This window comes from Larus michahellis, chromosome 4 (genome assembly GCF_964199755.1).
Source record: "Larus michahellis chromosome 4, bLarMic1.1, whole genome shotgun sequence".
Classification (NCBI taxonomy): domain Eukaryota; kingdom Metazoa; phylum Chordata; class Aves; order Charadriiformes; family Laridae; genus Larus; species Larus michahellis.
Genome location: NC_133899.1, coordinates 11,519,899 through 11,542,883, shown reverse-complemented (window position 1 = coordinate 11,542,883; position 22,985 = coordinate 11,519,899). Strand labels below are relative to the sequence as shown.

Sequence of the window (22,985 nt, the reverse complement as noted above, 5' to 3'; positions counted from 1 at the left end):
ACATAGTAAAAATCACCAAGCTGACAACTACAACATAAACCTGGAAGATGAGGAGAATATTTAGATAGAGAATTCGTCAGACATGAGATAAAGAATTGCAAAAGCTACCAGCAACGCTCTTTTAAAATGAGACCAACGACAAGTACCGCTTAAAATCTAACGGGCAGGTTTTCTTGTGACATGCAGAAAGCATACACAGGCAACGGCCTTAAATTAAAGGGCTTTTTCTTTTGTGATCTTTTGATACCAATATTAGTGGAAATTGCATAGCAAGCCCCTTAAAGCTTACCTACCTTCTTATACCTTACTTTTACATACAATTGAAAGCAGAACTGTACTGTTTTGGCTTTTCTCTTCTCCTGTGCCTAGAATGAACTGTTCAAAAACACAAATCTCTCTTAGTCTCTGCTAAAATTCCAGAAAGATTTGGACAATCCCTCCTCTTCAGCCTCTGCTCAAGCCCTAAGCGCCCACAAAGACCCAAACTCCAGCATCTCTCTGCACAGGGAAAAGCTGCTGGGAACCCATCCTGATTTTTCTGAGCACACGTGAGATGCCGCGGCAGGGTAAGAAGCTCTATGAACCTAACTCTGGGAGGGGATTAAAATCCCACAGGAGAATCTTATGCTGCAGGAAACTCTCCTGGTTGGTGTCTGACCCAACAGAGAGGAACAAGCACTATGGATTTCAGCACTGCTCTGCACAGAAATGCTGCAGAACTGAAAGTCTTCACCAATTAGTTTCTTGCCTGCACTCCGCCTGCTCAGCGGCCCCCCCAGGCATCCCACTCTGCTATGCCGGAGTTCAAAGAACCAAAAAGAAAGTGATTCAATGGGATCCCGTGAAGTGGAAGCAGCAGATTTTTTCCCCTCATCTTTCCTCGAGGTGTACAATTGCTTACAAGAACAAAACACAGAGCCAAAGCTGGAGAGAGGCCCTGTTACTCCTCGCTCACCCAAGCGCCCGCCTGCAGGTCGTTTCATGTCTGCAGGTCCCGCGTACGCGCAGCGGGAGCACAGCTTCGCAAGGCTATGACCAAGCGAGGCAATTTGCATCGCTGGGGCTCTACACAACAGCTGTAGGCTTCTCGGTGAATTCACCTCATCCTCTGCTTCTTAAAGGAAAAAAACATTAATGCATCATTTGCAATGCTAACCACAAAAAAAATGAAATCTTCTGCTTCAGCATAAAGCAGGATACATAGGGAAAATAATTTTTGCCAGAACAAGAAAGGGAACAAGATTATTCCTGTATTCTTCAGTAGGTTTGGTGACCCAAACCCCCAGACAGTCAACCGGGCGCAAGCGTTCTGCTAGAGCCAGCCGCAGCTTGCACTCCTCTGGGAGCAGCCGCAGTGCTCCCCACCACGCACCGGAATGGAAGGACGTGGATCACTCCAGGATCAAAACAAACCTCTAACCTTAATTTGCTGGTGCAGAAGAGCGATGAAAGGATTGGCTTGCCATGAGAATAGAGAACTGAATTAAAACTTTAAACTAAGGTAAATCTTATAATTTTAAAAGACAAAACAAAATGAAACTCTTAATTCACAAGATGTTAAAATCACAGTAGTTATTAACCTAACTTAAATTAACTGGCTTATTATTATAGAAAGTCATCAAATGTACTTAGCATTCTTTAGAGCCTTACAGTCAATTAATATAACATGAAATTGAATCAACTCGAGCATCTAGAGACACAGAACCTAGATTTAAATGAAAACTTCAGACCCATCTACCTCAGGGTCTGAAAATTTGGGATCACCTACCACATATTCTCCATTGCAACAGGCACAAACCCTCATTTATATCCCGTATCGAATTTACCCAGAAACAAATGAAAACAGTGTGGGAAAACCATCTCCATGATTAAATTTTACAGCCGAAGCTAAGCCCAGTGGAGTTTTCACCCTTTGAAGCTAGCTCCGGCTAAGGGCCAGATTTTCTGCAGTGATTAGTACCGCTGGGGCCGAATTTTCAGAACTGCTCAAGTTGTAGTTAGGCCCTCAAAAGAAGCAGACAGATTTTCAAAGAAGTGCTCGACGCTGGGTTTCCCCGCGAGGAACAGCAGGGTAGGCTGCAGGAGACCCGCTTCCCGAAGGAGCCCTGCACTGCCGAGCTCTCCCGAAAATCAGGACATTGACTTACGGGCTTCAGTAGGAAATACACTGGTTACAGCCTCCTAAAAATCTTGCCCTAAACATAGTTGCTAAGACACATTTATTGCTGGCCAAACTCAATTATTCTTTATCATGGCAAAAACACGGAAGGGAAATATTGTATTTTTCTAATATCCCAGAGTATCCTTTGCAAAAAATGTGCGAGTTTTTTACAGTGTTTGTCAAAGAGGAAGAAAGTGCTTGTTCAGTGCTGCATGTGAAAGCAGCTTACTGGAAAAGATGAAAACTTATTATTGCCAATTTTGAAAAAAGAAATCTTTGGCTACTAATGAATAACTAATCTAAGCTAACAATGTCTGGAAATAGTTTTTCTGGAACGCACAAAACTTTGTGACGGATAAAAATTAGGAAATTAAAGCTTATTGTATTATTCCAAATGTAACTGTTTACACTTGAGGAAAAATAATGGAATAATATCCACTTGGAAAGTTTTTATTTTTAAAAAATCCTTTGTAATACTCCCAGAAATTCCCTCAGCCAAAAGCAAATAACTTGCTTCTTAACCAGCTAGAAAAAAGAGCATGATACTACAGGCATGGGCTCAGTGTACAATAAACACACAAATGGCTTCATGAAATTCTTTGTGAAAATCTCGTTAGCTGGTAAACATTTAAAACGCACCAAAAATCACTCCACAGCCTACTAGATGTCTTCAAAATGCATTTTCTCATGAAATAATGAGGCATAGATACAAAACTTTCTCCCATTGAACGCAGGCACGTATCAAACACCCATCCTCTCTGTGTCAGCTACTGGAGAGATCTTAAAATCAGAATAGGGTTGCTTTTGATTTTTGTTTCATTTTTATGAAAGTTTGTTAACTGATGCCAAGACATTGTCATCACAGTATTGTGTCTCAACAATAATTATATTGTGAACATAATGAGTACCCTCTAATATTATATTGTTTCTTCCCTGCCTGCAAAAGTGAACCCAGCAAGAGCAGCTGTTACATAGCCTGTTCACCCAACATGAACGAGCTCCAAAATATGCCTAAACCTTACCCAAGAAGTTCTTCGTTTCTTCTTCAGGTTCTCGTAAAAGAGAGTTCTTACGTAAGAGAGAAGGCAAATGATCCATTTTCATACTGTATTATTGAAAATCCTTAAACTGTTAGCCTCAAATAACCAAAACATAACACACAGAAAATCCTTCTGAAATCTTTCTGAAGCTGCTGTAAACTTCCTGTCTTTATTCAAACCTTAAGTTCAGATCCCCTTAGAGATTTATTTTTTTTTTCAGTATCATTGCAAACATCCTACCATTCATTGGTTACAGAATTTTACCCATTCTGCTCTCAGACCACAGTCATGGACATTATGTTAATTCAAGGAAAAAGGTAATCATTCTCCGTCTTCTGCAGAAATTCGGAATACAAGAGGTTGTGCTTTCAGATGTGCAAAGACTGGAAGACTTGATGGATTTTTTTCTTTCCATTCTCATTCCAGGACAACACATCTACATTGGTGCCCATGTTGCCGCCTGAGATCTAAGTTCAAGACAGGAACATGAGCCCGCTTGTTTCCGTATGACACAGCCATCGGCATTTACTAGCCCGGGTGCAGCAGTGGGCTCCTACAGCTGCCTCACATTGTGAATGGAGCAAGTGGGTCATCCCAGTACAGGTCTCGGGCAGCTGGAGCTGCTCTCTGCCACAGCATAGGGCATGCTTGAGTGATAACACGTTTCAGTGGTGGCCCGTGGAGGAACACCAAAATGCATGTAGAAATTGAACAGATTAGGAATGCCCAAAGGGCGACATCAGTTGACTTCTCCCCCTAAGCAATTTCTGTTTCAACGAACTAACAGACTTCCTTAAAGTAAACTGCATAAAATATCAGATCCAGAAAAAGACACAGTTAAACGCACATCTGCTGCACCCCTGAGAAGAAGCAACTGGTAAGAGAAACGCTGGTCGAATTGGGAGGGGTTAATCTGCAATGCAGTTGAGAATGGACTAACACTAACCTCTGGGTAGCCTCCAACGTCATGCACGTCGATTCCAAGTAGATGTCCAAGTCCGTGTGGCATAAATATTGCACCCAGATGAACCTTCACCATGTCATCTACATTGCCTTTCAGAATGCCAATTTTAGTCAACTCCTCCAGATGGACTCTGTCAGCCAGACGGTGCATATCAGGCCAGGCGACCCCTTAGAGAGCAGAAACAAGCAGCTGAGTTAACTATTGCTAAAAGTTTTTAAAGACGACTTTCAAAAAGCAGATGTAACACATGTACCCTTTGTTTATAAAAAAGCAAAGGTGGAAAGAGCAACATTAGCACAAAAACCCTTTAAATGAGGCAAAATTATCTTTACTGTGCATGCGAAGCACAGAAAACTACAAACGAGGAAGAGCAGCACCTTGTAATCCAGATCCACCTGAGAGAACGCTACGACACCGTACCTAAGCCTGTCTGTGCAGATGCAAATGTATCAGAGAGTTTTCTAAAAGAATGTCAACTGTAAAATGCAGTTATTTAAAATGCAAAGCATAAAATATTACTATCCTTTTAGTTTCAATAACGATCATGCCCATATTTAGAACATTTGAGGTGGACAGTACTTTTCTACATACATAGAAGATTTAAAGCCCACATCTTTCTGGCAAAGACACTCTCCAGAAATTAATGATTCCCTTGTGTTAATGGGCTGTGTAAAACACAAGTCCTCTAATTCACGTACTAAAACAGCATTACAAAATACTGTTGGTTGACTAGAGACAGAGTGCCAGGATACATTAGATTTCTATTATTTTGGTATAGGATACAATTTTGTTTGACAAACTGCTGGGGGGAGGAGGGAGGAAGAAAGCAGCTCTTTTGTTAGTAACACAGTACTGTCTTAATTAGTTCACCATGGCTTTGAGTCATCATCAACAGAGCGGTTGCAGAGTCAAGACAACTAGGGCTAAGGTACAGTAGAAGAATATTTTCCTTGTTCAATTTTGGCATGATTAAACAAATAGAAACCCAGCAATTTTTAAGGCCAAAAACCCCATCAAGTTCCATTTGCTCTAATCCAGTTAAAGACGCAGCTCTAGGGTCTTGTGAACATGAATGTCATATCATAATTACATTAGCACTTTTTGCTCAAAGTACTGGGGCTTCAAAGGCTGAAATAAAATCATCCTATGGGAGCGCTTAAATAAAATTCAATTTGGCTCTGATATGGCTCTGATAGAAAAGTCAGAAACAAAAGAAAAATCAGCAGATGCGTGTAGTCTTCCTGGTCAAAACGTGCTACTTTCATGTTCTCCCTCCTTCAAAAAGGAATTCAGATTTTTCCTTCAGAAAGAATTAATACAACTACAACCAGTTGTTCTTTGACAACTGTGTTCAACGTAATTGTATTTTACAAGAATTTATCTTTTTATCTTTTTGAACGTTGGTTCTATTGCAATATTCACTTCTCTATATTCACCTATGTTTCACAGCTATATCACAATAGGCTCCAGCCTACTGCATGGTAAGTCGAAAACATTACAATCGATTGCATCGATATCACAGATATCAAGCTGGAATTACTACTGAATCGCAGTTGCTTTCCTGTTTATGTTGTAGTTGTGGGAATACAGAATTTCTGTGTGTAACTCCCAGTTCAGTTTCTGTGCTTTGCAGTCAACTCTAACTGCTCTCGAAGTCTTTAACATTCTTTCTGGGGACACTGGATGTTCTCTTAAGATCTCTCTGTGATCTCTTAGCTGAGTATTACTACAAGCCTTCTATTTTCATCCCCATGACTGCAAAGGCACAGGTAACTTCTGACTCTGGTCAAGCATTTGAAGCCTCGTCCTCTCTCGCTATAAACGAAGGTCAGAACTCCCTTGCCATAAGCCAAAATACAACCATATCCTGGGTGCTCTCAATCAACTTAAGAGGAGGTGCCCGAGACCCGAAGACGAGGTGCCGGCTGTTTGGGTACAGCCTCCCCCTGCAGCTCTGCTGAGACTCTTCATCTCCATCCAACCCACCGACTGCACTTACAGAAACACAACCACCTGCATCAAACTAAGGAAGAGATACAACTAACAACCGATACAAACATTAAACTGATCAGAAATAAAAAAAAACCATCAAAACCACATATCCATTTGCCTGCCGAAGTTCAACAGAGCAAATGAATGACTCTGCTGCCCTCACTAAAAAGATTGCTGTGGCTGTAAATCCTGAGCATTTCTGAGCAAACCCAGTAGAGCCCCTTCCTCCCTCGCCTCTACTTCTTTCTTTTTCTCTCCCTGAGAAAAAGCATGACCACTTCCCCTCTTCTCCTCCTGCCCAGAGCTCTGCGTTCTCCGTCTGGTTTGGTTTTCATTCATCTTTTCTATTTCATTAGAGACTGAGGACAACAGAAAGCTCCCCTGCAAAATAAACACTGAGGCTGGAGGGACAATCTGCAGCTCTGGGCTCTCTCTTGGAACAAGGTCCGCGCTCTGGAAAGAGCCCAGCAGAGCGACTCTGGACCACGCTTGTATCACCCAGCCAGTGCCACCAGTTTTGCTGGAGACCGGAAGGGCTTCAGCTCCAGCTCTCACACAGACAGCCCTGGGAAAGCTCTGGCTGGAGGGAAAGCAAGCTGCTGCTGGGGGCACCCCGCTAAACGGTACAAGTGTGTTTTACAATAGGTGTTCAAATACTCTTAATTAAAAAAAAGCGAACGTGTTTATAGATAGATTGCATCTTCTATTCCATTGTCTGGCTTCACAGTTTTCTGGATTAATGGTAGAGAGCTCTGTCACCTGCTGCAAGCCGATGCAGCAGAAACCACTCTATTAGCATTCTTATAGCAAGAAAAAGCAGTTAAAAAACAAGTAAAACCCACAACAAAACGATCTGCAGACAAGTGGCTCTGCCATCAGTTACGCGAGTTCCTGCAGTGGCTGACTGCTTTGCGACCCCAGCCTGCGCTAACCTCCCACCACCCATCGCCCACTGGGACGCTTTACGCAGATATTACTCAGGACCATTATTTTTAAGCTTTGGTGAAGTTTATCATAGTTGCAGACATGCTTTTTGTGTAAAAAGGTTTATCGTAGTTGCAGACATACTTTTTGTGTAAAAAGGTTAGTTCCGTTATTATCTTTAAGACAATTTATAAACCAATTATACTGCAGTGACAGATGAGGTTTAGAAAGCGAGATTGGAGGGTCCTTGGACTTTGACAGCTCGTACCAAAATGAGTCTGTGCTCAGGAAAATCTGCTGATGATGTGTCTGCTCCATTCTTAATTCTCTGCCAAACGAGATACTGGGTAATGCAGGTCACTGAACCAGCGACCGGCTGCCCAGGAAAGCTCAGTTACCAAGGCTCCTCGGGCTGCGATTCGTTACCTGCCACGCAGCACGTGCTTGGGCCAGTGGCCAGGACAAACCCCACTTTTTACAGCAACCAAAGCATTTGAGATGCCTCGAGATACAGAGTGAACCAACTCCATAGCAAGGACCAGGCACTGAATATGTCCGATAATGAAACGTGACAGAGCATGGATTAGTTAAACAATACACGGAAGCTATTAGTTCTCAGACACCGTGCTAACAGTACAGCAGAGGTTTGCAGATGTGTGAGTCGCTGTGTTTAAAAATGGCAAACTTAATGCATTCAGTTTACCACTAGGGTTTTTTAAAAATTTATTCCCATCAACCTGAATGTTATCTGATATCCACAGATACTAGTGTGACAGAAAAGAAAAAGATAAAATAGGTATTGTTTTAATGCCTTGAAAATATTTCCTAACTATCTGTTTGCCAAAGACACCAAATTTCAGAAAAAACACCATGTTTTAAGGACTCGGAAACATCACATAAGGATCTCTGCAATAACCTGTGATCTCTTTGATCAAACTGTTGATAGGGAAGACTTTTGTTAAAATAAAAAAAAAAAGAGAGAGAAGAAATGCTTCTAGTGAAACCAGAAATCAAAAGCATCCCTATCGTTTACCGAACATACCATAACTTTTTAAACAGTAGAATTGAACAGATTAATTGCTGTAATACATCACACTATAAACTGTTCCTCAGTTGCTGTTAACTCACTGGTATTTTCATTCCAGTGATTATTTTCTGATGTTTTATTAGAAGCTATTCGAGAACATAAAGTAGAAACAGCACACAAAAGCAATTTAGAATCACTGCGTGGTATTTAGCCACTTTGGTCGGAAAGTGCTCTGAAAAGGCCTAACAGGATTTTTTTGGCCGCTACTTAGGGTACTTTGTGGTTGTAATGTGACAATGATTAAACCACAAATGATTTAGCAGGGGTTTTTTGTTGTTGTAGGGTGGGGGTTTTTTGCCAGCACAGATGTCACAATCTTACTAAAAAAACAGGAGTATGGCAAGGTTGTAGTAACTTCTCCCCAAATTGTGCTAAGGTTAAGCTACATTTAATTTCTGAGTGTCCACAGACAAGGGCAAAAGGCCCGATGTCCCCTGGCAGTGCCACTGAAATGCAGACACAACACGCAATCCCAGTCCAGCCAGCAACCCACTGGAACAGATCAGAATCTGCCAACACACAGCGACCATATCAGACAGAAAACAATAGCTCCTTCAAAATTCCAATCAAACCCAGTTTAAAAAACAAACCAAAACATCATCTAAATAAATACTAACAGCAACTATTTCTTTCCTCTTCCCTTGGGTGCTAGAGAAGAATTTGTTGCATTTCTGCTTTTCATGCTTTCCTCTTGGCCCCCTAGATGAAATACTCAGGAGGGGCTCAGTTTTCGGGCTTGGTTTCTTGCAGCCGCAGGTGAGGCTGCTCTGTGACAGGGTGAGGAATCGAAGAGCAAGAAACCAAAATGCGGTACTCAAACACTGACAACATCTGGGCACAGCGAAGCTGCTCAGAGCTTCCTATGCTGTGTAGGTCACCTCTGCTGTGGGGACAGGCTGAGAGAGCCGGGGCGCTCCAGCTCGGAGAAGAGAAGGCTCCAGGGAGACCTTTGAGCCCCTTCCAGTCCCTAAAGGGGCTCCAGGAAAGCTGGGGAGGGACTCTGGATCAGGGAGGGGAGCCATGGGACAAGGGGGAACGGTTTTAAACTGGAAGAGGGGAGATTTACATGAGATATGAGGAAGAAATTCTTTGCTGTGAGCGTGGTGAGCCCCTGGCCCAGGTTGCCCAGAGAAGCTGTGGCTGCCCCATCCCTGGAGGTGTTCAAGGCCAGGTTGGACGGAGCTTGGAGCAACCTGGTCTGGTGGGAGGTGCCCCTGCCCAGGGCAGGGGGTGGCACTGGATGGGCTTTAAACCATTCTGTGATTCTAAGATTCTACCTACCCGCAAGCCTCCCGGAGTCAGCGTCAGATGGCTATATGGATGCCTGGTTCAGGGATGCAATTTTAGGCTGTATTTTACAGCGGTGGCACAGCTGCATCTGGCTGCCACATGATGAGAAGAGTCTGTTAACTTTCCCATCCTAAAAAGGTGATGGGAACTGTATCACATTTGCTGCTGTGTCATACCTGCAGTGCTGACTGCAGGGATTACTCGACTCCAGCCTGCTCGTGCCATGAGCCCCAGTGTCACAGCCCCAGACCAGGATGGTCTCCTTCAGAAACCACCCTCAAATCCCCCAGTGAGATGCACCTGCCTGACCACAGCGGGAGCTACCGAAGGAGAACACAGAAGACTCTCCATCATCTCCGAAATTCGGAATAGTGTCATGCTGTTCAGCTGTTATCACAATATTTCTTTTGCAGCAGTATGATGGAAGTTTGAAGTGGTAAATCCATCCTCCCCATTATAAACCTGCACATAGTGATCTATAAGACATCAGAGGCAAGAGCAAGATAACAGTCTGCCATGCTGCTTATCTTGCAAACCTTAAGAAAAACAATTTGAATAGATGCAGACGTAGAGCAAGAGGAGGGATTTCTTCCACCGCTGGAAAGATGCAGCACAGGACTGAGCAGCACTGTCAGACGCCAGATCTCCTGCATGTTCCTTCCCAAGGGCTGTGCACTGAGGAGGAAAAAAACTGAGGGAAGGAGGGAAGCGCTTAGAGGGAGCGATCGTGGTGTGGAAACTCATCAATCTTCGAGGCTTAGAAAAGACTCTATTTAGATAAGATTCAGGGCAAACAGCACAATCTGTGTCTAGCAGGTTTGCACTGACAGCTACAGCTGATGCACTGTCAAGATCGACGGACTCACGAACTTTGTACTTCAACTCACATTACAATGTATAACGAGTGTGTTTCCTCAATACCCAGCTGGGAGAAAATCAGTGCACATCGGACTATGTAAAAGCAGCTTATTCCCCAAAAAGTCACTGTTAAAAACAGAATTGTACAACGTTACAATATTACAACCTGTTACGATTAGGAAAAAAGGATATTTTTTTTAAAAAAATAGCCCTAAACCAAAACACATTCACTAGAGAAAGGCTAAAATAACCCGCAGCCAAGGTAGGCTCTAAGTCTGTGAAGACTTCTAAATGTGTTTGCTTTGTACAAGCAGCACCTCTGAAGAGCCGCCGGCAGCAGAGGAAAGCCCAGGGGCTCAGGGGAGCTGGAAAGCCGCGCGTTTGCCCAAGCCCCGGCAGAGACTGCCCCAGCAGGGCCGCTGCCAGCCTGCCCCATGGGGGGCTGCGGGGCAGGGAGGCCCCACTGCTCTCAGGTGCCTGATGTATGCGCTTGGCAATAGCTCAGGGTTATTTTAGCCTCCCGTGTACGCCTGGGCCGGCCCCTGGGGTCAGCCCCCCAGCAGCCAGCTCCGGGCAGCTCTGCGCTGCCGCCCCCATCTCAGCACATCTGCTGGCACAGGGGCATCGGTGCCAACGCAGGGGCTGCTGGATTCGACAGAAAACACCGCCGTTTTCTTTCACACCAGCAGCCGTATGTTACTGCTATTCTGGGCAAGGTCAGGTGACGCGTCCAACAATGAGAGCTCCAGTAATCAATGACACCGTGTTTATTTAATAATCTTGCAAGAATCAAGGATTGAACTTGACCATCAGTACTGTCTATGCATCCTTTAGTTCCTTCAGCTTCTATTTCCTAAGTGGCGGCCAATGCTTTAACCATTTAAAGCAACAAAAACGGAATTAATTTACCACAGAAAGCTATCCTACCTTTTCTGGGTCAATCTCAGAGTATTCAAAGGGAAACTTAATCATGAACATTAATGCTAGCAAGAAAAATACAGCCAACTGCATTCAGTAGAGAAGAGAGAGAGCGGACTACAAATAGCTTTTTAAAACATACATTGACAAGATTTACTTTCCAATCTGTCTTTAACACAATAACACATTCTTAACTGTGAGGGGGGAAAAATAATACTGCGGTGTCATTCAGCAGGATTTGTGAGTATCAAGTACTGGTTACAACATGCCCTGAAAGCATCTGTTCTTCAGAGGAACTGGTATGAAATCTTCAACTTCTGTCATTAATGCTTTATTGCTGAGAATAATTGTTTTGCTTCAGATATTACAGCAGATTAATAATGATCAGCAGCACTTTGCCTAAAATATGACAATCTGAATGGGAATAATTCATATGGGCATTTTGAAATTATACAAACTGTAAAATAGACTGTGCTCCCACGCCCTCCCCTGTTGTGCTATTGTCAAAAGGTCCGGTTTACAGTCCAATTTCTTTCTAAATATTCATCAAAATTAGCTACTGTTTTTATACAGCACAACAGAGAAGCGTGCCCTCATGGTGTTCTACTAAGTACAACTCTGGACTACATAAAACCAAACTGAAATGACTTGCATGCAAAAAACACCCACTGCATGTGAATGAGAACCTTGTACTTGGAAGGAATAAATATTAGTAACAGTTACAACTATTTTCTTTAGGTCTAATAAATTTTAATCCTAGTTGAATACAGTGACAATTACTCTAAAGCAGTATTCGAAATAGTAGCAAACAAAAATAAACCTGAATTCTAAAGAAGTTACAGAACTGTCATTACAAAAAAGAAGTCGTAATCTGTGAAGTTGCAAATTTTGAATTTGCATATGTTTCTAAGCACAACTCTGCTCAGTTTAATAACAGAAACAAGTGCGAGTAATATGATCTGCAATGTCAAATACCCTAGCTATTAGTTTCCAATTAAACAGTTCTTTAATTATTTGGGTTATTCTAATCCCTGGTCTTAGTACTATCCGACCTGAGCTAAATTCTCCACTATTCTTTTTTTGTCAGAGACATGTTATTAGAACACAGAATAGGGAATCATACTGCCACTTTGAATTCAAATCATGGTGTTTTCTGTTGTATAAAATTGGTTATTTATGAAGCTGGTAGCTGTGCCCTGAACCTCCCTCCCCCTGACAGTCTCACTGAAAGAACCATGCCCCAATATTTAGATACCAAATTGATTTCAGGGGTACATACCATCCAAGGTCTATGTTGTGCTGTACAAAAATACAGACCGTTCACCCTCTAAAGTCCCTGGGCTTGTATCTCCCTCCATGAGCTTTACTTCAATCTGCTGCTTTGCTTTGTCCTTCTAATTGACCAGATTCCTTGGAAGGACGCGCATGGGGAGACTGGCTCAGGCGGCCCCTCCATTGCAAAGAGGTCAGGAAGCTGCACCAATGAATGAAAATCAGGAGAAAGGCACAAAAAGCGGACATAGGGTTTCACGCAGCAGCTCAACACTTGTGCAGCTGCAGCTGCCCAGAAGACAAAGATCAAGGCCAGGTGGGATTAATTTTGTGTAGCATCCTGCACCTACAAATACACAAGGCTTTCTCTGGTCCTCTGCCACCAAGTTGGGCAGAAAGAGTGGCCAACACTCACACTCCAGGCACGGTTGCAGCTGTAACCAAAATGCCGACATGCTGAGTTTTAAGGTTGTGTATGGCAGGTGGCACGTCATGGAGTTGTCATGTCTCATCCCAGTGAACTTCCAAGGACCCTTTCTCCTGGTCTTTAAAGGAAGGCCTCAGAGTTAGATCTACACAAGGGTGTAATGCCTTCCTCTGAATCATTCTGCACCTCACACTGTTTGGCTCTACATCTACGGAACATGAGAAAGAAATGAGAGAGTGGAAGGGTTTCTGCTAACTTGAGAAACACCTTCAGACACCCACTCTCAACTGCAAAACGCAAGACTCGGCCTGGTGAGGCAGCTGATGCAGGGACAGAGCGGGGACCATCAGCTACAGAGAACTTTCCGTAGTCCAAGCCAGAGAGCTGCTGGCCTGCGCTCACTGGCTCTGTGCTCCAGCCCTCTCTCCTCCGCCTCTTTGCCTCAAAGGACCTTGGCCTTTGGGAACTACTTACTACTTCGCATTTATTCAGCACCTACAGCAAAAGGGACCCCTTTCCTGGTAGGTTCTAAGGATCTGCTGATATCTACATGATTAATAAAAGGATGTTTTATTTGCTTGACACGTGGGTTTACTTCTTTGCCTGCAATGTTTTTGCCTGTACTTGGTTTTGAAGTGTACTTGACTGTACTTTCTTGCTCAAGGATTATATGGCAATCCTGGCATCAATGAAATCTGCAATGGCTGATCTTTGATCCTGGAAGAAAGGATTTAAGAGCTTAAAGACCCCATGTCCTTATGTGAAACTTGAGTTCTGGAAAAGCTATAAACAGGCAAGGAATCTTCCAGCCCTAGTATGGAGAAGCTTTCACCTTCCATTATTATTATTATTACTATTATTATTATTACTATTATTATTATTATTATTGTTAGTCCTGAGAGGGAGATTGCCTTCAAGACCTTCCTCAACAGCATTTATCAGAAAAGCAAAGCCTGAAAGCCAGAGGTAAGACGATACTCACTCTCTTGCACAGTAAAACGCAGGACGTGGGGATATGCACAGACCCTTGAACACGAGCTCCAGCCTGAAATAACGCAGAGCTACAAATCCCACAGGAGACCCTACAGCAATGTCAGCATCCTGAGGAGGAACGGTTTCACGCTGCACACAAACTGACTTGGTGAACAACAACTTCTGTGCATATTTGGAACTATTTTTTATTTTTCATTTTATTGAAACAAACAAACATCAATCAGCAAATATTCCCAGCTGCGCAGCTAATGTCTGAATGCAATTTCAGTTCAATGGGGACTTTGGATATACAAGCTTTTTAAATCATATAAATGTAGAGATAGGGAATTGAGTGGCTGCCAACCTGGCCTTACTCAACTGTTCCTTGGGAGCAGTTTGCTAGACAAAGAGATCTTTTTTTTGACTGGAATTTAGGACAATAGACCTTACTGATCGAGGTGTTTTAATTTGTTCTCCTTCTCCCCCCAAATACTAATTTGTATCACTTAGAGATTGAAAGAAGTTTTTCTGTTCTCTTTTTTCCAACATACACAAGTTTTGCAGCAGTACCAGAACACTAAGCACAACACGCTCCCTTCCTTCTCCTGTGGCTTTACACTACTCTACAGAGAAGAGTCGGAGGAATGTTCAGAGGTCCCCGTGCGCAATCACAAAGGGATGAAGATGGAAAGTATGTGATTGCTCCAATATTTAGCTCATTAAAGACTCTGTTTATGATCTAGTGCATTAATCCAAAACAGCTTTAATTGCAAAGCTTAAAGGTAAGCATACGTCCTTTTTATTTCCTCTCAACACAGTAGCAGATTTAACGTATTTGAGAAACTTCAATGTTTCTATAGGTAGAAATTGTGTATAGAAACTTTCTAGATGTAGAAACCATACTGTCCTCATCAACTAGGAATTAAATTTATAGAAGTCTAATTATCAATATTGTTTAAATGCACACGATAATAATCCAAATAATAAGCAGCAGAAATCAGTTGTGAGGTTGGACATGGTTTAAATACACAGTTATTTGCTAAAGAATAAAAAAGGAAGCTACTCCACAGTATCTTCCCCAAGACTACCGGACTCACATGTCTCACTGACAGTAACGCATCCCTGCTGGAACAGAGTGAGACTCAAGGCTGGGTTAAGCATGAATGCGCTTCACGCACAGAAACCAAAGCACATGGCGATCTGTTGGCTTGCACAGCACTACCTGCCCCAGTAAGAGCTAGACTGAGCCCACAGGCACTGATCTCATCAGCATCTCTTCTTCTTACACCACTGACATTTTCATTCGCAGGTTTCAGAACATGGAGTCATGGAGTGATTTAGGGTAGGAGGCACACCAGGAGGGTATCTGATCCAAACCCTGGCTCCGAGTAGGGCTAACTTCAAAGCTAGATCATGTTTCCTCAACAAGTTGTTTTTGAGAAGTTTCAGAGAGGGACTTTCAGCAAAACCAATTATTTCACATGTTTCTTCACATACATTTAGATTAATGACAAAGAGCAAACAACACTGGTCTCCCAGGTGCAACTTATGACAAATGATGGTTAATAAAGCTATTACATTGACATTGGATCTACCTTATGTGACTGGGATAAAGAACGAAGTGAAAAAGAATTTGGGAACAATGAGCATTTGCCCTTTCAAGTTCTTCAGATCTTTCCACTATCAACAAACATGTCAGACTTGCTCACAAAAGGGTCTGATCTACCCCTGCACTTCAGGCTCTCAACTGCCACCACGACAGTTGTCCATGGGAGCACTACAGACGTGAGACCTGAGACCTCACACCCTGCCATTAACCGTCACACTATTTAGCCTCATACGTACTGATGTGCTGCACAATACTTTTTTTTTTTCCATCACAGTTTGCTTTTTTAACCCTGGGCAATTACAGGGGTGGGCGAGAGCTACACTAAAAGCAGTGTCTTTATGGTACAGCATCAAGGGCTCCAGAGTTAGGCACTATCAGTTGATGCTGTCTGTGCAAGCTTTGCTTGGACCTTTGGTGCTGACGTGTCACAGCCCAGTCCTTTAGCTACATGACCACCTACTCCTTTGGATGGGGTTTCAGTAGCAGCAAGGCCTTTTTGATGCTGCTGCCTTTTTCAGTCCCACAATAAAACTTTTCAAACCTTTTGGAGATTTTCAATGGCACTCACCAGAGGAACAGACCCAGTGCTATGTTTTGTAATGTAGGCAGCTGGCTAAAAGACGGAAAACCTGACGCAAGCAAAACTGCAACATCCATTCATGTGTTACTACAGCCAGGAGAACTCCCACGGAGGAGAGCCTCAGCCCAGTGGAAAAGCTTCCACCAGACCAACCAAAGCTTCCTACCAACGACAAGACGCAAACCCACAGGAAGCCCACGTTCATTTAGTTCTAGGGCTACCTTATTTCCAGAAGACTCTAAGTCCAAGGCAAGCACAGCTCCTGCTGGACCACTGAAGATACCTGTTCCTCACGTAACTCCTCTTTCATCTGCTGCAAAAGCCGAAAGTGTGCCGGAAAAGAAATAAGAGACTTCACAAAAAAGCAAGTGCAGCAAATGCACCTGAATGTTGCCACTGGGAATTAGCAACCACCCTTGCCTCAGACTCAGACTCCCAGCAGGATGCTAGGCAACCTGCTTCAAACACAATTTTTTATTTTTATTTATTTATTTTACATTTGTTCATTAATAATTTTCTTTCATTTTACTGGAGCCTGGCCTGACAATCCGGAGTCTGATGTGCAGAAAAGCTGGGTACTCACAGCTGTAACAGAGGTCAAAACAGCTGGGGTTTGAGCAAGAGTAACGCTCAACTCCCTTAAAAAGGATCTCAAATCTGATGAATTTCAGTTTTGGAATCCCAAATGAGTCACTAGCTCTTACACCAGCTTCTCCAGCCTGTCTGCACTGCCTGCAGACGGGGAACTGCTGCACTTCCACAGCACCGAGATGAAGCGCAAGCGACCTTACTGCTTGCCAGGCACCTGGTGCTGTTATGATGAGCACTCAGAAAAACTGGTGAGAACGCTCATAATTCTGGATTCAGAGCAGGTTTTGAACAGTAGGCAATAAACAGCTCTGGGCCATGCACGGAACTAAAGGTTAAAATAAATTACTGAATAGCTGCTCATCAGCTCAGCTCTTTCTGTTACATGCATTGCAATAAGATAGCAGGGGGAGAAACAATGGATGTAGCTACAAGAAGATTTTAATTCCAATCATCCTTGGAGGTGAAATCCCTCGGTCGTCCTCAGTAACTGTGGCTTGGTTTACACAGTGGAGCTCTGAAGTGTATGAGCTGAATTCATTTCAGATGAAAGTGAACTGGGAGACGTGCTCCAGGAGTGCGCCTAATGTGCCTCAACAAATTTAGTAAATCTAATGAGATTAAAAAACAATGCAGAAGTGAGGCAAATTAGTGAGACATTAACTTCTGGAATACTCTAAATCTGGGATACTTGGCTTTACAATTTCACTCTTTTCTAACAATTCTTATTACGTAGAAGATCTACATAACGGCGAATTGTCTCTCAAATTGCTGCTCTGAGTAAGAAGCAGATGATGCCTCAGCCACCGATGTGAATGGAAGTGTCTATATTCTGCACATCTGCCCCTGTGTTTTAGTTCTGTGGAAGTGCAAATTTAACCCAGATGGACTTGATGCAGTAAGAATATCCCCTAAGTGGAAATGCAACATTCCTCTTTGACATTTTGGATCACGAGCCTGACTTTGTAGGAAAAAGACAATTACCCCACTGCCACACAAGCACGCCTTTTTGACTCTTTCGCTTCAGCGATGAGCGTCGCTCTCTTCACACGAGATCCACGTTCAGTAGTTTCAAAACTGCTGCTTATGCAAGACCGAATATGTCTCTCTCCCCTTTTATTTTAAACAGATTTGGTTTGTGGCAGGAGTTGTGACGACTGCACTGAACTCGGGCTACAATCCCACTGAGAGCGTTTCTTAACTTTCAGAATATATTATTTGGCTCACAGAAGGAATTCTGTGCTTTCAGTTGGAAGGTGGGGAGACCCATGTATGTGATTTGAGCATGTTTGGACCATACACAGGATGCATTCGGATGAGTGCTTTTCTACAATAAAATACAACGTTTCGGAGTATTTTAAAACTTATGACAACAGTTTGCATATGGAAGTATAAACAAAATGGCCTGTTATCTCTCAGAAAGTAACTTCACTCAAGAGTCAATCAGGTTCATATGAAAGTCAAATTGAAAAAGAAATGCTGATCTCTAAACCACACACACCTATATAAAATGTTTAAGGTTGCTGGCAAATGCACGTTTCATCCATAACCACAGTTTTGTAGCCCAGTATTTGGTTAGTGGCTGTCCCTAACGTACTCGCTCCCTATCTTGCACTGAGACAGACTCCGAGAATCATTAACCTCCTGAAGATAACAGCTCAATGTCCCCTGTGACCCTTTGCCACAAGGCACAATTAGGGCCCCGATTCCACAGCTGGGGAGAAGTGCTGTGTTCTCCGGCCGCTGACGCCGCCGTGGCTGCGCTGCCTGCCCTGCCAAGGGGCACTGCCCTGGGAGCCCCCTCGCTCCACCGCCTTTGATCCTAGCAACCTGGCAAACCAAGACAAACAAAATCAACAGCAAAAGGAACAAGGGCTCCCTAATTCAGAAAACCTGACCAAACCACGACGGGGCTGGGTTTTACATTTAGTGCCCCTGAACCGCAGACCTAGAGCATTAACTTTCCGTCAGACAGGGAGAAGAGGCACCCAAGAGCTGAATTCACATCGTCCCTTCCTGCTGCCCCTGTGACAACAGCTGGCTCCCCCAGGAGCGGGGCCTGGTGCTTTAGTCAATGAGCCGACACATGAGGTTTGTCCAAGGAGAGGAAGGAGCCTCTCCCGCAGAAAGGGCTTTTCTCTGGGCAGCAGAACAATGCATTCCGTTTGCACCCGCCCTTCCAGGGCTCTGGGCTTTCTCAGCAGCCTGGGAAGTATGTGACACTAACCATGCTATGAAGGCCAGTGCTTCTATTTCTTCTTTTTCTACAGCGGAATATGAGCCTTCCAGGAGACCCAATGCCACTGTCAATTCGCAGTCCCACAGCACAGGACACGGCAGCTTTTCTGTCTGTCTCAGTGTGCCATTAAAAGAGCTCGCCAAAACATTTTAAAGGAACTTGGCGGAAAGCGCAAAGCAGATACATTTCTTCAAAAGGATTTATGAAAGCCTTATCTCCCATGTCCCCTTTAGTAAGGAAAGGTGTGGGACTGGAAACAAAACAACTAAGTAACTATTTGAATAATATCTGATCTTTAAAGTTATTTAAAGTTGTTTATAAAAGTGGATCTCTCTCTAATCCAACTCATCATTTCAGTTTGAACTGTCTTTAGAAGATCATAAACTCATTTCAGACATTGTAAATACTTTTCTGCCAACTACCTATTTTAAGTGTTTCTTACCAGAGCCTTTGGCCTTTGGTGTGTTTTTGAGAGCTCATCAAAGGAAAATACAATAATATTGTCAGATTTTTTGCATCAGTGTACAGATGGGCTAAAAGCTGCAAAAGAAGTAGGGTACGAGCCACAGGGATGTAAAAAGCAGATTCTTCCAGATGGTGAAAATTTTAGCACGTTGCAGGACGGTACCCAGATCTGTAATTCAACAGAGTACAAAAGGTCCCGGTTGCACTTGAACCGGTCCACAGAACATGTGTTTAACCTGCTCTCTGTAGCCAGAAAATTCATGATTACGGTCCCACAAACAGCATCAATGCATTCGCACCACTCTTCTAAACAGGCAAGAGAACTAAAGCATGGTGAGAACAGAAAGTTCTGTCCCATCTTCTGCCAGACATCAAGAATGATTTCTCTGTCTATGAATCTCAAACTCCCAAGGCTAGTAAAGGATCCTAGCAACTAATTTTGAGAAATACTTAACTTAATTTCTGACACTATAAATAAAGGGTTAAGTAAAGTGAGGAATTCTCTACACCATCCCGAGTACAGCATCGTATTAGCTCTCAGGTTCTGAAGATAGTCCGCAATTTATTAGTATAAAATGCTGCCAAAAATGTTACGTGAAATTAAAGGCGACGCTGAAATGCAAAGCAGACCATGAAGAGGAACAGGAACCAGGGGAGAAAGAGCAAATGATGAAGAATGCACATTGTTATTAAAATGGCAAAATATCTAGTCTCATTTTGCGGATAAGCTGCTAGTGCTGTTGCTCCCTTGCAGGCTGCTCAAACGAACAGTGCTGCTGCCAGCTTGTGTAACAGGAAAACGACGTATGTGCTGACTGGCAATCCAGACAGTCCGTGCACTCAAGGCCCGATGATTGAAAGCTCATACAGTAAATTTAAAGGATAAGTGTGCTTTGTGCATTAAGTACATTTTTCTCAATGCTGTTCTATTAGTAATAATGAGAAATGCTCAAGTACCTTCACCAGTGAAATACTCAAAATCACAGCAGCAGTTAGCTCTAAAAGCATTTATTTGCTTCCCTGAAAGCCGAATCGGAGAAAAATAAGATTTTCATCAAGCCAGGCAGTTGTTTCAACTGTGAAAATGTATACTCGATGAATTACCTTGTCTGCAACTTAAAGGCACACAGTGAAGTACCCAATAGCCAGTGCTTTCTAAAGTGTTGTAAGGGTAATTGAGTATCCTTCCCAAAGAGGCACTCTCCATCCTCTTTTTCAGCAGAAGATTTCTATCGAGCTTACACGTAAAATGCAGGAAATGCTTGAAACAAACCAAAGCATGACATACATGTTGCCTCAAACTCTGACTTCAGCCTTTGGCATAAGCTTCCTGAAAAGATGGCTGCCAGTGTAAACACACATCAGAGTAACAACTGTCACCACTAGATTAAAGGAATTAAAAAAGAAAAAGTGGAAGATTAAAATACCTTTCAAATCTTATTAAGAATTGTTTATGTGTTCTTTCTTTAAAAGTGTTGTATGGCAAATGTTGTGTGTCCTACTTCTATCCTCCATTAGGAGTTGTTTAAGCATGGAAATCAACTTTGTCATCTTGTTCCTTTCCAGCACTTTCTAAAATCCAAACATAATTGTCTTGACAGCCTGAATGCTGCTGTCAAGCTCGTCAGTTCCTGTGCCATGTACCGATCTGTTACCTGGCTTGACTGCTTTCATTACCGCCCGCGATGACTTCAGCACGGCTTCGTAGATAGCCCTCTGGTCAGGAGTGAACTTGCCGTTTGCAGGGAAGGTGCAGGTGATGTCGGAGCCATAGCAGTAATACTCTCCCCCCATATCGAACAGGCTAAAAAGGAAAGAGAGGGGGAAGAAATGAAAATTTAATTCCAAAGAAATAGTAGATGAGAAGACACTTCTCTTGCTCTGCATTTTGGCAGTTGCCCATATAATCACCACTCGAATGCTGTTCCTAAGTCAAACGAGACGACAGTCCCCTGGCAGAAGGATATCTGCATTGCATACAGCTTAAATGGACACCCTTATGGGCTGTGCTGGTCCTGGATGGAAACACCAAGAGAACGCACGAAGGAAGATAAAAAGTAGATGAGGAATCCACTTCAAGCTCTTCCGCTCCAGCTTCTAGTACCTCTTCTCAGAAGAAAAGATGTCCTTTTTTTCTTTCCTGAGAAAAGCTAGCACCACATAAAGGGTCTAACCTCAAAACTTAACAGAGAAATGTTAACTGAATTATGGCCTTTTGTATCTAAGTGTCAGAACACATCTGATGGTTTCAATAAAACGTCCCCAGTAAAGGTTGACTGCCACTGCTCACAACATAAACTTTCCTTTAAGACAAACAGGGATTAAAGAAACAAGGATTATGGGAAGATCCAACCAGAAAAGAACATTTAGTACAGTTTTCTGCATCAGAGGTAGAAGAAAAAAAATATGAAGTGCTTTCTTTTATGGGGACAAAAAAACAGGTTTACCCCTTGAGAAGCATAGTTATTCTACACATGAATCAATAATTTGCCTGGCATTGCTCAGCTGCCAGAAATCAATCTCCAAGAAGAGCAAGTGGGTGTCTACCTATGAGAACCAGGTTAGACATTTGCAATACTATGCTTCTTAAGCCTACCTGATAAGGCACTGCACTGGTTCCAGCAGGCTCAAAAATCAGCAAATAACCATTTGGACCAAACAATACTTGAGCAAATACCCCCACCCCCCCACCCCCAGTTCATCATATATTGATTACAAGAAGGCACATTTTGCATCTAAGACTTTGGTCTTGACACATAGTATCTGCGTGACCTCCTGATTTCTTAGGTAATGAATCAGAGTTGAAATCTGCTAATTTAAGCCTTCTTCCAACCACCTCAAACAACCGTATGAGACTCTTATCATCATAAAAAAATGTAATTTTCCTTCACTGTGTTTGAAAACCTTGGAGTTGTCTTCCTCTTGCTTCTGCTTCACAGCAGGGTCAGTCAGACAGTGCAAGCAGAATGAAGGCCATTCCACTGGGGCACCCTCTCTGCCATCGAGCCCTAATTACAGCAATAATTGGGAAAATCATGCAGCATAGCTCTGTCCCCACAAGCATACATGACTATGTAAAGATAAGTACAAGCAACCACAAAAAGTGCTAGAGCGCTCAGCTGTAAATGTTCTCCATTTCCAACATAACTGCCACTGAAAGCAACGGACAGTAAGTAACCAAAGGCAATCGTGGTAAAGGTAAATAATATTCCAACAGGGCTGGGACTCCTCTAGCTGCACTGCGTACACAGACACATACTCATAAAGATTCACGACAAGAAATTTTAAAACCCACCCTATGATTTCCTCCGTGAATGTGCTTGCAGTGAGTGCCAGCCCTACACCTACTGGAACTTGGGGAGCAAACCCCACGGGTTACAGCTACTGGAACTTGGGGAGCAAACCCCACGGGTTACAGTCACTGGAACTTGGGGAGCAAACCCCATGGGTTACAGGCGCGGAACTGCCCAAGGCTGATAGCTACAGGAGCAAACTCCTGAGGGGAATGCTACGGAGAGGACCGCAAAGTGATGCATGTACACGCAGAACTAATACAAACACTATATACGTTCACTTAAATATGAAATACAGTATGTTAA

General features: G+C 43.1%; 1 protein-coding gene across 3 annotated transcripts in view; it reads right to left on the bottom strand.

The window, feature by feature from the left end:
- Positions 1 to 22,985, bottom strand: part of PEPD (peptidase D) — a 133,854-nt gene that overhangs the window by 14,064 nt on the left and 96,805 nt on the right. For all 3 annotated transcript variants that reach the window (XM_074582945.1, XM_074582946.1, XM_074582947.1), the window contains 2 exons: positions 21,042 to 21,190; positions 4,148 to 4,332 (listed from right to left, as the gene is read on the bottom strand). In XM_074582945.1, the coding sequence (XP_074439046.1) occupies positions 4,148 to 4,332; positions 21,042 to 21,190 (334 nt within the window). The remainder of the gene's footprint in view (positions 1 to 4,147; positions 4,333 to 21,041; positions 21,191 to 22,985) is intronic.